The following is a 14147-nucleotide window of genomic DNA, read 5'->3' as shown; positions in this document are numbered from 1 at the left end:
ACCACCACCATCTCTGGGGCTCTCACCCTCCTCCACACTCTCACCACCATCTCTCCAGCCACCTTCTGCTCCTCTATTCACAACAACAGTGAAGCAGGTGAGAATGCAGTTTAGGAAGATCAGAGCCAGGAAAGCCACAGGTCCTGATGGCATCAGCTCCAGACTCCTCAGGGATTGTGCAGACCAATTCTGTCAGGTGGTCTACTACATCTTCAATCTAAACCTGAGACTGGAAAGAGTTGCTGCCATCTGGAAGACTTCTTATGTGGTTCCAATCTCAAAGACCTTGTGCCCAATGGAGCCTAACCATTTCAGACCCGTGGCTTTAACCTCTCAACTGATGAAGACTTTCGAGAGGATCATCTTGAACTATCTTTGCCCCTGGTGAGCCCAAACATGGATCCTCTGCAGTTTGCATTCCAGCCTGGCATTGGGACAGATGATGCTGTCATCTACCTGTTGCAGGGATCATCATCAATGTCCCTGGTGGGAGTCAAACAACTCCACAGGAGTTGATGATATCTGTCCAGAAATGCTGACAGCTCTGTGTGTGGAGGGGCCATCTTGGATGACACGTCTCTTCCACATTGCATTGAAGTCTGGGACAGTGCCTAAGGAGTGGCAAACTGGGGTGGTGGTCCCCATATTTAAAAAAGGGGACCAGAGAGTGTGTGCCAATTACATAGGTATCACACTGTTCAGCCTCCCTGGTAAAGTCTATTCAAGGATGCTGGAAAGGAGGGTTTCGGATGATAGTTGAACCACAGTTTGAAGAGGAAAAATGCGGATGTGGAGTGAGGGGGTCTCTTCTCGGGGCCATCCAATCTCTGTACTCACAAAGCAAGAGTTGTGTTCTTAATAGTAAGGAACTCATTTCCAGTGGGGGTTGGCCACCTGTGCCTTGTCACCAATCCTGTTTGTGATATTCATGGAGAGGACATCGAGGCTTAGTCGGGGGACGAGGGTCTTCAGTTTGGTGGGCTTGGGGTCTCATCACTGCTTTTTGCACCTGATGTGGTACTGTTGGCTTCATCGGCCTGTGACCTCCAGAACTCACTGGATCAGTTTGTAACTGAGTGTGGAATGGCTGGGATGAGGATCAGCACCTCTAAATCTGAGGCCATGGTTCTCAGCAGGAAACCAATGGAGTGCCTACCCCAGGTAGGGCATAAGGTCTTGCCCAACGTGAGGGGACAGTGGAGCATGAGATTGGCTGGAGAATTGTCGCAGCAGGAGAACTGCATTCGAGCTGCCGTGCTGTTGTGACAAAAAGGGAGTTGAGCCAAAAGGCAAAGCTCTTGATCTATTGGTCAATTTTCATTCCTATGGTCATGGGGGCTGGGTCATGACTGAAAGAACTAGATTGTGGATAAAGCATCCAAAATGGGTTTCCTCGGGAGGGTGGCTGGTGTCTCCCTTAGAGATAGGATGTGAGAAGTGAGAAGCTCAGTCATTCATGAGGAGCTCGGAGTAGAACCACTGTTCCTTTGCATTGCAAGGAGCCAGCTGAGGTGGTTTGGTCATCTGGTCAGGATGCATGTCAAAGTCAAAAAAATTTCCTGTAGATCTCCAAGACAGGATTGTCTCAAGGCACAAATCTGGGGAAGGGTACAGAAATAATTCTGCTGCTTTGAAGGTCCTGAAAGAAAACCTGACATACTGAATGAAAACCTGCTCCAGAGCGCTCTTGACCTCAGACTGTGGCGACTGTTCATCTTTCAGCAGGACAATGACCCTAAGCACACAGCCAAGGCATCAAAGGTGTGGCTTCAGGACAACTCTGTGAATGTCCTTGAGTGGCCCAGCAAGAGCCCAGACCTGAATCCGATTGAACATCTCTGGAGAAACCTGACAATGGCTGTGCACCGATGCTCCCCATCCAACCTGATGGAGCTTGAGAGGTGCTGCAAAGAGGAATGGGCAAAACTGCCCAAAGATAGGTGCGCCAAGCATGTGGCATCATATTGAAGAAGACTTGAGGCTGTAATTGCTGCCAAAGAAGCATCAACAAAGTATTGAGCAAAGGGTTTGAATACTTATGTACATTTGATTCCTTAGTTTTTAAAATTTTTAAATAAATTTGCAAAAATTAAAAAAAAAGTCATGTTTCATGTCATTATGGGGTGTTGTAAGGAGAATTTAGAGTAGAGAGGGAAAAAATTAATTTACTCCATTTTGGAATAAGGCTGTAACCTAACAAAATGTGGAAAAAGTGAAGTGCTGTGAATACTTTCCAGATGCACCGTAGGCGTCCACGTCATTCCCCAGCAGCACTCATTAATAAGTTAGCCAGTGTTTGTGTTACAATTATTGACAGCGTGTGTTTACAGCAGTGCTCCGTTAACTGCACTGCTCTGATTACTGCATCACATTTGGTTTGTAATTACTATAAATGAAATGGACAGTTTGATTTATAACTCTCCTCTGTTAGAGAAATAAGGACACCAAAATGAAGTATTGGTGCTGTTGTGGGCCCTGTCCCTGCTACTTTGTGTTGAACAATGCAGAAACTTTTCTTTGGATTTGTCTAGAGTTATTAGGAAAGTCAGGCTTTGCCAGTGTGTAAATTGACTTGAAAATATTAAGTGTGAGTGAATTTATTTCTTCAGTCAGTGCTGCTGACCGCACACGTGCACACATGCATGATAAGGGAGCAACACATCGTTCTACCGCAATGCTTTAAAAATGCAGCTGCATAATCTAAACATGCACTGAATAACAAATAGATCATACACCTCTGTTACTTTTCCCAAAATAACTTTACTGCTTTAAACTGCACTTACGTCCGTCGACTGACAATCACAATCACAGATGCAGGCTATGACGTCACCGGACGGATTCACTCCTGATTTGATATTCAGATAGGTATGCTTCAAAATAAGCCAGTCAGGCTTTCATCATGTCTACCACAGATAACAGCAGGCTACGGTGTAGCTAACAATCACCCGAACAACATTTGTAATGAGCGCTCTGTCCCTAAGCTGACCGAGCAGCACATTCGTTATCAAAACCCTGCAGATCCCAGCTGTGCAAAGCAAACTTCAGAAAGTGTTGAGTTTATGATAAACAGCATTTTGTCATGCTGCACTTTCTGCACGCACAGAGCGAAGAGGACATGGCGCTGCTCCAACACAAACACCACACGCTTAATGCAACACGCAAACCTGGGAGAATACTATTTTTCTTTTTTATATCAGCAGATCTTTTAGATGTCAACGGCACACATACTGTCTGACGATCACATCAAGATGTACTTTGCTGAAGCTTGATCAACCTGAATCAATCACTGTTTCTTAAGAGTCAAATGCATCGATTTGAGAGCCACTTTTCCATCATTTATGGGTCAGGTCACGTCTGTGAGTATGGAACCGCCCTCGGTCCTGGATGACAACCATCCAATTAGAGAAACGGCCGATCCACACTTCTCCAAAGTAAATGGACAAATGGACAAAATGTGGCAGGTGACATTCCCTCAAAATGCAAGCGGTGCTCCTCATCGGAGCCTCATTGAGAAACCATCCATTTTGCATAGTCATTCCAGCATTACCCAAGGATCCTCCAAAGAGACCTACTAACAAAGACAAAGTCATCGCCTTAGGTAACTGGTTCAAGTCCATGTCTCACAACCATATGAGAAAACAGCACCAGGACCCTGATGACATGGACCATCATTCTCTTACAAAGGTAAAGGCATCAGTAAACACCTCTGTTCAGTGACAGTTCAGTTCAGTGTTCATGACACCATAAGTTCTTCCCAGGTATTTCTCAATCTCAAAGAACTTAGCAACATGAATGTCACTGCCGAAATAAGTGAAATTCTCTAAAGTTCAACACTCTTACCACACAGCTATACTTCCGTTGGCCAAGTCCAGGATCTTGGTCTCAATCACCGACAGCCACAAACTCACACACTCAGATTATTCACTCAGCTTCTCAAGTGCTGCGATCAGGGTATTGGTGAAGAGCAAAACTGGGGCAAATGCAAACAGCCATGAGACAATTTCTGAATAAATGCTGCTGAAGAGACATCAACACAATTAGAACAAAGAAAGGTCAAACAAACTGTACAAGAAAGGAAGAGGGCTTAAACATTCACCACTGAGAAAAATGTCATATTTCAGAGACTGGACAAAGTTGGCGAGGAAGAAGGAAAACAAGTGACTGTGATGAGTGATGGCAGCAGGAGATGAAAAAGTGCACGTTTCTTCTTCTTCAGCATATCTTGATTTTTAATATGGCATTGAACAACAGTGCCATGAAAGGTGTGGAGCTGAACTGCAGTCAAAACAGTGTTGGTGAATATTGCTTTGAAACAAAGTAGTTTGAATGCAAAACTGCAACAGTTCTCCTCAGACTAGCATGGAATATGGAAGCTAAGATGGAATTTCACAAGGAGGGTGACAGGATCGCATCCCCCACCTGTGCAAGGGCCATCTCTCTCAAGATTTCTCAGTAAACAAACTTCAATTAAGCTAAAGAGAGTCACCCACCAACCCATATGTAATGATTTATAATGTATTTAAAACACGTGAACATGCTTATCTTCAGTTATGTACCAGTCAATACATGGGCATCTCTCTATATTAGAGGTTAGTGGATCTGGACCCCGCCACCAGATGTCACAGTAGAGTAGTGCATGACATGAACAACAATTCAGTTTCTCGTTAAATGTGCATTTTTTTTCCCCTTTGTAAAAAATATTGTTGTGCATTTATTACATATGACAACAGCAGCAATGTTCTATATATAATGTATAATAATCATAATAAGGATTTGTTCTGTATATATCTAGTTGACAATGGTCACCAGGAAATTTCCCAGGCACAGAAACACTCTGTCTAAGAGAAATCCATGCCTTCAGTGTTATTTTAAAATAAATGACTGCCAAATTCCCAAATTCAGAACTTTTAATGTGGATCTGCAAGCAACACAAAAAACTTAAGTCCATGCAGCACAGTGGTTGTTTTCAGGATTTGTTCTCTAAATAAAGTACATCACTTTTGTCCGCCGTGTGCCCCAAATGCGAATGTCCACTTTACATTGTGTTTTGACAGTTAATTTGACAGACTAGTGTAGCATAAAGTAAAATAAAGTCAGACGTATTGCTGTAAAAGCTGAACATGGTATTTTTACCATGTGTCAAGTCCTCCATTAGTAATGTGTCTTCACATTATTCCCATTAATAACTGGAGGGTAAATATGCTCATCACATGGCATTAACAAATTAACCAATTTCTAACTTCAGCTCACGTTGTCCACTGTTGCCATGACGAATGTCAAAACAATACTGTAGCTTGTAGGAGTGAGGACGGTATGGCAGAAGACAGCTTCGATTATGACACGGACCGGTCGGGATTTAGTGAGTCAAAGAGTTTCTAGCTAACGGAACACGGGTCGTCTTTGCACGGCTTGACATCCCCTTGCAGTAACTGGATCATGACTGCTTTGGTCAAGTAGCTGGAGGTGCCTCTCTGACCCGTTGGTGGTGTGTTGTAAAATGCCTCCATGTCAGCCTAGAAAGACAGATTTAAACAAAAACATATTGGGTACTGCATCATCAGTAACTTAACTTATGCTAACAAGACATCAACAAAGACTGGAAGTTTTGCATTAGATTCTAAAAGAAAAACATTATCACAAACAAAATAAAGTTCTCCAGGATAGAGAAAAAGCTTCTTCTATGAACACAAGCCTCTCATTTTCTCACTTTAACATTGCTGCCTAAAGCCACTCACGTCATGATAAAATGAGAAGATATGGCACCACGTCTTGGGGAAACTAATGTACCTTTTTCTCCATGCCTTCAGTGGAACTGCGATCCCTCTGGAAATCTTTGAAGGCATCCTTCACCAGACCATCCAAATCCACCTTCTCACTGAACTCCAGCTCAGGGTTTCTCTCAAGCACGATGGACACTACCATCAGCAGCTATTTATGGAGAGACAAGAGACAGCTGTGAGAAATTAAAATAAAACAGGAACAATGGTAATACATGGACAGAAAGACAGAAGTCATTATGCATACACCTGAAATTCAACCCACCACTTGATCAGATTATTGGCTCCCAATAGACTGTAGAACAAGATACAACATTGTGCTTGTAGATTTTTAAGCAGTGAATGTTGTTTTATTTATATGACCAGAACCCTTAAGTCTTCTAGTCTTCTTGGGCCTCTACAATTGAGATTGTACGTATAAAATAAAAAAAGATGCCTTGATTCAAATCCAAGTACCCACAATTTAGATCTGAAATTAGCATTGCTGTATAATATCTTAAGGTTACCCTTGGGGTAATTTTTGATCCCACATTGTCTTTTGACCTCCACATCAGGGATGTTACTAGGACTGCTTTTTTCCATCTGAGAAATATAGCGAGGATCCGCCCCATCCTATCCATGGCTGATGCTGAGACCCTGATTCATACTTTTGTTTCTTCTAGACTAGATTATTGTAATGTTCTATTTTCAGGGTTACCACAGTCAAGCATTAGGGGTCTTCAGCTGGTTCAGAACGCTGCCGCCAGACATCTGACACGTAGCAGAAGGTCTGAACATATCACACCCATTTTGGCATCTTTGCACTGGCTCCCTGTCTCTGTGAGAGCAGATTTTAAGGTTTTGTTATTGACTTATAAGGTTGTTCAAGGACTGGCGCCATCTTATCTGGCTGATCTGGTGGAACTCTACGTGCCGGCCCGGGCTTTGCGGTCGCAGGATGCGGGACTTCTCTGTGTTCCCAGGGTGAAGAAGTAGTCAGCAGGTCAAAGAGCCTTTTCGTATCGTGCACCCACCCTGTGGAACAGTCTTCCTGCGACCGTGAGGCAGTCTGAGTCTGTGGACATGTTTAAGTCAAGACTCAAAACCTATTTTTATTCTCTTTCTTATGGATAGTTTTTACTTTTATTTGTTTTATTCTTTTACTTCTGTTTTTATTTATGTATTTGAATTTTTTATTCATTTCTAATTATTTATTCAATTTTATGTTGACTTGTTTTATGTAAGGTGCCTTGAGACAGCTTTTGCTGTGATTTGGCGCATTATAAGCTAATTAAATTAAATTCTTGCCCAAATCAGTTTCCAGCATACTAAAATTCCCGTGTTCCTGATCTGCCAACTGTGTTGAAAGCAATTTTTTTCCTTTGCTTTTACAGACATGGTTATAGTCTTCCTTTATTGACAGTGGCAGTCACTGGGATCTCATATTGACAGCTGAGTAATATATTTCAAATATAAAGGTTCCACTTTAAATCAACTCCAAACAATCTGCTTACTTGTAAACAAAATGTTAACAAAGACAGCCACGGGACAGATCAGCAGTCAACTGTCCCATTAGTTTTGACCCCCTACAATTGAGATTGTACGTATTATAAAAAAAGATGCCTTGATTCAAATCCAAGTACCCACAATTTAAATCTGAAATTAGCATTGCTGCATAATATCTTAAGGCTACCTTGTGTAGGATTTAGTGTCATCTAGCTGGGACATTGCAGATTGCATCATGTCATTGCCAATTATGAGTTTGTTTCCCTGCATGTTTTGGTGTCTGTGGTGACGGGGAATCATGCTCCTGTGCCTTTTCTTGTGATAAGCAATATGTATGCTCCTCCATTTCCTAATAAAATGAGGGTTCTCAGTGTTATGTGTCGGACGCAGCTCGGAGAACCGACCAGCGTTTGAAGGACCCAGTATGAAATAAGCAGAGCACAGTTCAAAGGCTAACTGAATTTAATACATAACAGTGATAATATAATAACAAAAGGTGCGGCCTGGCGTGGTGCGCTCCCAGCAGCGCTAACGGTCCGGAGCCAGAAGTTGTTTCGGACCCAAGGACCCCGCCGACACCCCCCAGGTGGCCGCAACAACCGAGTCTGTGAAAGAAGGAACCATTATGTGAGTCCACACTCTACACACAGAACACTTAAAGGTGTACAAACAGCAAACACTTCCTGGCTTGATTACTGATCAGCTTCCCAACCTGCAGGCATGGAACATCCAGTTCACAAAACTCCACCGCAGTGAAAGCTGATACATGACTAACATACAGCTCAATACAATAAGGTGTGAGGGACACCACATTTACTGACTGTATAACTGTTAGTCACAAATCTAACGTACCTCAGGAAGTGTGCTGACGAGCGTGAGACCTCACCCCCTCCTCTTTCACAGACTGTGCATCAAACCTGGACGTTCTCAGCATCCGCTGCTGATGAGATGGCTCCCAAGACGACGATCTCACCCGTCTGGTCACAAGGTCGAGTCTCTGGCAAATACACACTGTGCACTCCAGTCTTAAATGCCAACATGTTCCAATCCATCCAGATGCACCACAGCTGTGAGTCCTGACGAGTCGCAGGTGATCAGGGTGAGGTCCTGACAGCCTCAGCAACACAGCCACTCAGTCCCAAACGCACGCCACCTGGGAGGAAAACCAAAAAACAGAAACAAACCGGCAGCCAGGCCCCCCCAGCCATATAACACTCAGACTTGTTATCCTGCAACTCCATATGGGAGCAACCACTCAATCCTCTTCCTTTATCTTCAGTCTTCCAGCTATCGTATATAATACAACAGACGGCGTAAGTGTGTCCCTTTTGAGCACCTGTATCAATCACATAAAACATCACATATCTTCTATGACAGAATGAATTGGATCCTGACAGATGTTCAACAGTTCGTCTTGTCATGTCTACTGAGGTAGCAAGTAGGACTGTCAAAAAAACCCAAAACAAAATTATTTTAATTTAATTTAATTTTGATTACATACTTATGGAAGAAATAACATCATTTACAGCAAGCTCCATGATGCCCTTTAACCCTGTTTGCCATTCTATTGACAGCAGCCTTGTAAACATCAAGTTCCTTCCTTCTCGTTCTGTGAAATATCTGCAGTTTGGCATTTTTGTGCCATCAGAGCTCTTCAAATCTGAAATATCACCTCAGTGCGGCTCCTGATAGGACCAGCCCTGACCAGGCCCACTGTGGTCAGGCATTCAGATACAAACTGACTAAGTCTACCTCTGACAGCTTGCTTTTCACAGCAAGTATTTATGTATGCAATTAAATGAATTAATCACAAAGCATGCAATTAATTATATTCATTTTTTAATTGCTTGAGAGCCTGAGCAGCAAATGAAAAATCACTGATGTGATGTGACATTTTGCCCTGAAGGTTTAAATTCCAGCTGCTTCACTGGAGAAAATTAGCAGAGCTTAACACCCCTATCCCACAGGGTGCTATTCTACTATGATCGCCCACGATCCAAAAAAAGTGCAAAAACAGGATGAAACGGCTTAATCTGGATTGCCTCCTAACAGACTGTTATATAAAGTGCAGACCTGACAAATGGATGGCTTATAAAGTGCAGACCTGGCAACCCGCCCGAAAATTAAAGTAAGGAGCTGCGCCCTCGGCCAGAACCACAACAAACGCTGCTTTGGCATCACGGAGCACAATCAAGCAAGTTCAAAACCATAGTTATTAGGACTGCCTCATTTAAAGATGTTCAAACGTGAGTGAAGCTGTTAAGACTACGAACACTGAGAAACTACCACATACTGGCGACGATTTTGCGAATTGGTATGAAATTTTTGAATACTTCGAAAATTTGACCCTATTTCAAAAGTGGTGCCGATGATGGCCGTAACTACTACATATACCCATGTTTGTTCAAGACTGACAAAGATGGATCAAGAAGTTACTACCACGCTTCAAATTGCATCTCCATTTGCTATTCGGCTTAAACAGGAAGTAACAGTGATATGTGGAAGAGCCCCATAAATTCAAATATTTCACTGATCCGAGAATATGTACCCTATGGCTTTGCTTGTGACTTGGTTTGGTTTGTAGATTATGCTTTTATTCTATACTAGCATGTTGCCTGTGGGGACCCACAGGCTCTAGATTGGCAAACTTTCTACAATGAATTGGAATGGAGTGTGAGTCCAGAATGTTTTTAGAACCTTTGACCTCAACAGTTTCCAGAGGAAGAACTCAACCCATTTATTTCCTGTTAATTTATTGTCTTAATGCATTTATAAATTGTTTAGGTTCTTGTTATGATATACACACTGTTGTTGTCCATTTGGCTGCTCCCATTTTGTTTGGGGTCGACACAGTGGATATAGCCAGATCCGCATAGGCGTTTGGCAGAAGTTTTACGCCGGATGCCCTTCCTGACGCAACTCCAGTGTAACCTGGAGAAACACACACAGCCGCTGGTGTTCCAAAGTGGTCTCCCATCCAAGTACTAACCAGGCCCCGCACTGCTTAGCTTCTGAGATCTGACGGGATCAGGCTGACACAGAGCAGATCGGCTGCGTTATACACACTATTATTATCATTACCATCATCATTATTATTATTATTATTACCTCCACCAAGGAGGTGATGTTTTTGGTCGCGTTTGTTTGTTTGTCTGTCTGTTGTCTGTTGGAAATGACAAGAGGAAAAAGTGATTAAATTTTAGTGGTGATATGGATCACAATCCGGATCCAGGAATTTTTTAAAGGATTCTTCACCATTGCGGGATAGGGGGAATTTTGACATTCTAGTTTCTAACACCACAAAAAACAACGCAGAAAGGCTTGAAAAAAAATTAGGGTGTAACACAGTCAAATGTTCTATCAAACAACAAAGTTTGGTGATGATCGGATCCGGATTCCGTATCTGGTGATCCAGAAAATGCAAAAATATAGGGAAAAAAATAGAAAATGTGTCAGTGTGAGGTGACAAATGAAGCTAGAGATGCACAACTAACACCAAATTGTAGCTGAATCTGTACTGATTCAGTAAGGTGTCATCAGATTTGATCCAGAAGAAAACCGCCATTACAGAAAAATCATTTTTATACAATAACGTTTGAACTAAAAAAGACATAAAAGTGATTCCAAGTTCTAGTGGTATGTTTTCATGGCTAAGGATGTCAAATATAAAGGAAAGAAAAGTGTATGTATCATAGTTTTGGTTGTAACACTGAACTGTTGAATAGATCACTGTGCCAAGGAGGGAATCTCTTTAGGGTCAGTGACCCTATGGCCTTGTTTAGATAAGTGTTTCATAAATGTTAAAAAATTCATATATTTGCAGTATAGTTGAATAATAAACTGAATTTTGTCTCTTATTTGTTTTTGTCTATAAGCACATGCAATATCAATATCAGTGCTCAGATGACAGTAGCTTCTGTGAAAGGTGCAAGTTGCAATAAACTGTGATGCCAAGCGCTAAGGATACATGCTATCCAGTCACAGCAGGTGAAACATTTTTTTACTACTGAGCAAACATCATTGTTAGACTTTTTTAGATTCAGCGTGTAGATGTTATGGCGTCAGTGACCCCATGGCCTTGGCGGAGGTTGCACTCTCTGAGTGCTTCTAGTTATTATTATTATTATTTATTTATTTATTTTTTTTATTGCTTCTGTTTTGTCATTTGATTTTTAAATGGACCACAATGGAAATAAGTGTTTTCACTTTCTTGTGTCATCCATGTATTTTACCATATTTACAACTATATTATGTACTTACATTGAATTCACTAAATAAAATCATGCACAGACGCACGTACACAGATGCCACTTTGCTTTTAATATATAAATGATTTACCACCCTCTGGTGGAATGTGTGTGAGTCCAGAATGTAATTATCAATGTCCATTGTTCAGTGTTGTTCGCTAATATTTGTAGTTTCTCAAGAATTTTTTTTAGTTCCATCAGCGCTCAGTTTTGGCTGCGTTCATCCTTGACCTAAAATACATAAGCATACCAAATGGCAAATGTCAACTCTCCCCAGTTTGTCCGTGATCAAAGTTATACACATGCACGCACAAACGCACATACACACGTACACAGGCCACTTCGCTTTTAATATACTGCAGCGAGCTGCACGGAAGAACAAAAACCAAGCCAGAGCTTTTTGTCTTTTGTGCATTTTGCCCCAAGCAAGTGCTTTAACTCTTACACACTCACATACAGAGACATCAACGCACTACACTTCCCACTCATGGTAACAGCAACATGACACTTAACTAAACTGACTAAACCAATTCAAATATTAAAAACACAATAAATCAATAACACTAACAACAATGTTAAACTAACATGAACCGCAATAACAACATTTCATGCCCAAAACCTCGAACTCCCATGGTGCATTGCAGCACAACGTCCGTTGTTCACTCTTGTTAGCTAATATTCCTAATTTCTAAAAAAATATTAGTCTGATTACCTTTCCGTTTTCGCAGCATTCATCCTTAAATGGCAAATGTCAGCTCTCCCCAGTTTCGCCACAATCGAAGCCATGCACAGGCACACATGCACGCACACAGAGGCAACTTGGCTATTACTGTGCTTACCTCCACAATAATTTGCCTGTATTCAGGAAGGTCGATGTTCTTCAGTGTGTCCTCCACCAGCAGAGAGAAGTTCATCTCATACATGGTCATGTCAGAGAGAGTTGGTTGCTGGCATGGAGAAGAGGAACGGTGCAAACGGTAAAAAATAAATACAGAGTTCATGGAAACACAAACATGTCAACTGTTGGCTGTTGAAATCTTCCATCACTGTTGGGTTCTGAAGGTTTGTAAAGACAAATTTTGGTTTGGCTATTATAATTAGTTTTCTGTACACTGTCCTACTGTATCATGTATGAAAGTGGGAATGGGTACACAGTTTTTAGCTTTGACTGAATGCAAACTGTCCATCATGGCACCAATAAGTCTAGGGTTATGCTCCAACTCCAGGAAGCTTTAAAACATGCAACCATGTCTTAATTCTAGATATAAACATTATCAAAGGTGAGATCCAACCTGCAGGTACAACGAGGTGGGGACGGGGTCAGAAAATAAAACAAACTTTATAAGTGACATATCTTAAAACACACAAATGCAATGTCCATGAGATTTGAGATTTTCATTACTTTAAAGTATTTTCACACATTGTTCAAGATACTGATGTGGTCTATTTTGTCTAAATAAGTGAGAGAATCTCAGAGGCTAATCCAAACTAGCATACATAACATACATACGATATGATCAAAAACCAGTAATGTGCAACTGCATAACTCACGTCCACACACTGCCACAACGTGCGCTATTTAAAGTTAAAGTTACAACTTTAAGGACAAGGACAAAGGTGGAGTTACCTTTACTGAGGGCAAAAGATGGACAGTGACAGATTCTTTTAGTGTAGATGCCAGCTTTTATATCACCAGAAACAAGCATAATTTGTGACATGACAGAGAAATGATGCTGTCACATTATAAAAGTTGACTTTTTAAGCAACAATCACAGCCAGAACTTACCACTTTAAAAGCTTGTGCAAAACACAAAAACAATGTTATATCTTTCAAGTAAGTATATTATTGCCTGTTTGACAAACACTGCAAAATGATCACATCTCATCTCGTTTTCCGTCTGAAAGTCTGGACTGCTGCTGGAATGTGTAAAAAGAGAACAAAACCCGCCTAAGACAAGGACTTTTTTGTGTCCTCCAGCTCTTTGCTCCCAGAGAAAATTCAGTGAGGCTGGAACCATTTATAAGAAGGAGAAAATGAAAAAAAAAACTGTTTCCTGCATTACAATTTGCAGCTCAAAATTTGAGATTAAAAACAAAGATGTTGCGGTTGCATGCACTATGCCAATATTGTTTAAGGTTGCATTTATTCATTTATTGTCTTGTTCTCCGAAACAAGATGCTGCTTTCACCTGATAAATGTTCTCATTAAATACCATAAAATTTTACTTTTCTTTCATGTTTTTTTATTTTTTTGTTTACCTGTTGTTTTTTATTTATTTATTTATTTTTTGCTGCACTAACTACGTCATTTCAGAACAGCCAATAACAGCTCAAATGGCTGTTCAAGTGGGAAAAGCCAGACTTTTTTTTATTGTAGTCTGACCACATTTTTCGCCAGACACATTTCAGCCTCTGAATGTGATTTATGGATGTGTTGCTGCTACCGCTTGTCATCTTGAATGCAACAGCAATACAGTGAGTACATCTATTGCTATATAACAACTGAAGAGCACTGGTTTCAAAGGGCTGGACATGCATGTACTAAATGTACAAACACAAGAATCTCATGCACAAAAAATAAATGCACAGCTGTCCCAGCTATGTAAATAATGGACAGAAAAGCTTAGATAACAACACA

At 41.2% G+C, this 14147-nt stretch overlaps 1 protein-coding gene and 1 long non-coding RNA gene across 5 annotated transcripts in view; both read right to left on the bottom strand.

The window, feature by feature from the left end:
* Window positions 1-4892: 4892 nt before the first annotated feature.
* Window positions 4893-14147, bottom strand: part of phkb (phosphorylase kinase, beta) — a 318068-nt gene continuing 308813 nt past the window's right edge. For 3 of the 4 annotated variants that reach the window (XM_034185351.1, XM_034185355.1, XM_034185336.1), the window contains 3 exons: window positions 12349-12456; window positions 5788-5928; window positions 4893-5513 (listed from right to left, as the gene is read on the bottom strand). In XM_034185351.1, the coding sequence (XP_034041242.1) occupies window positions 5376-5513; window positions 5788-5928; window positions 12349-12456 (387 nt within the window). In that variant the 3' untranslated portion in view covers window positions 4893-5375. The remainder of the gene's footprint in view (window positions 5514-5787; window positions 5929-12348; window positions 12457-14147) is intronic. The other variant, XM_034185344.1, reaches the window with a different exon arrangement.
* Window positions 9215-10265, bottom strand: LOC117523793. The gene is made up of 2 exons (XR_004564623.1): window positions 9367-10265; window positions 9215-9335 (listed from the first exon to the last, which is right to left on the bottom strand). It is a non-coding gene; the product is annotated as an uncharacterized LOC117523793 (long non-coding RNA).

The sequence above is a fragment of the Thalassophryne amazonica genome, chromosome 2 (genome assembly GCF_902500255.1).
Source record: "Thalassophryne amazonica chromosome 2, fThaAma1.1, whole genome shotgun sequence".
In the NCBI taxonomy this organism is placed as follows: domain Eukaryota; kingdom Metazoa; phylum Chordata; class Actinopteri; order Batrachoidiformes; family Batrachoididae; genus Thalassophryne; species Thalassophryne amazonica.
Note: the sequence above shows the minus strand (reverse complement) of the source record. Positions and strands in the feature narration are given on the sequence as shown.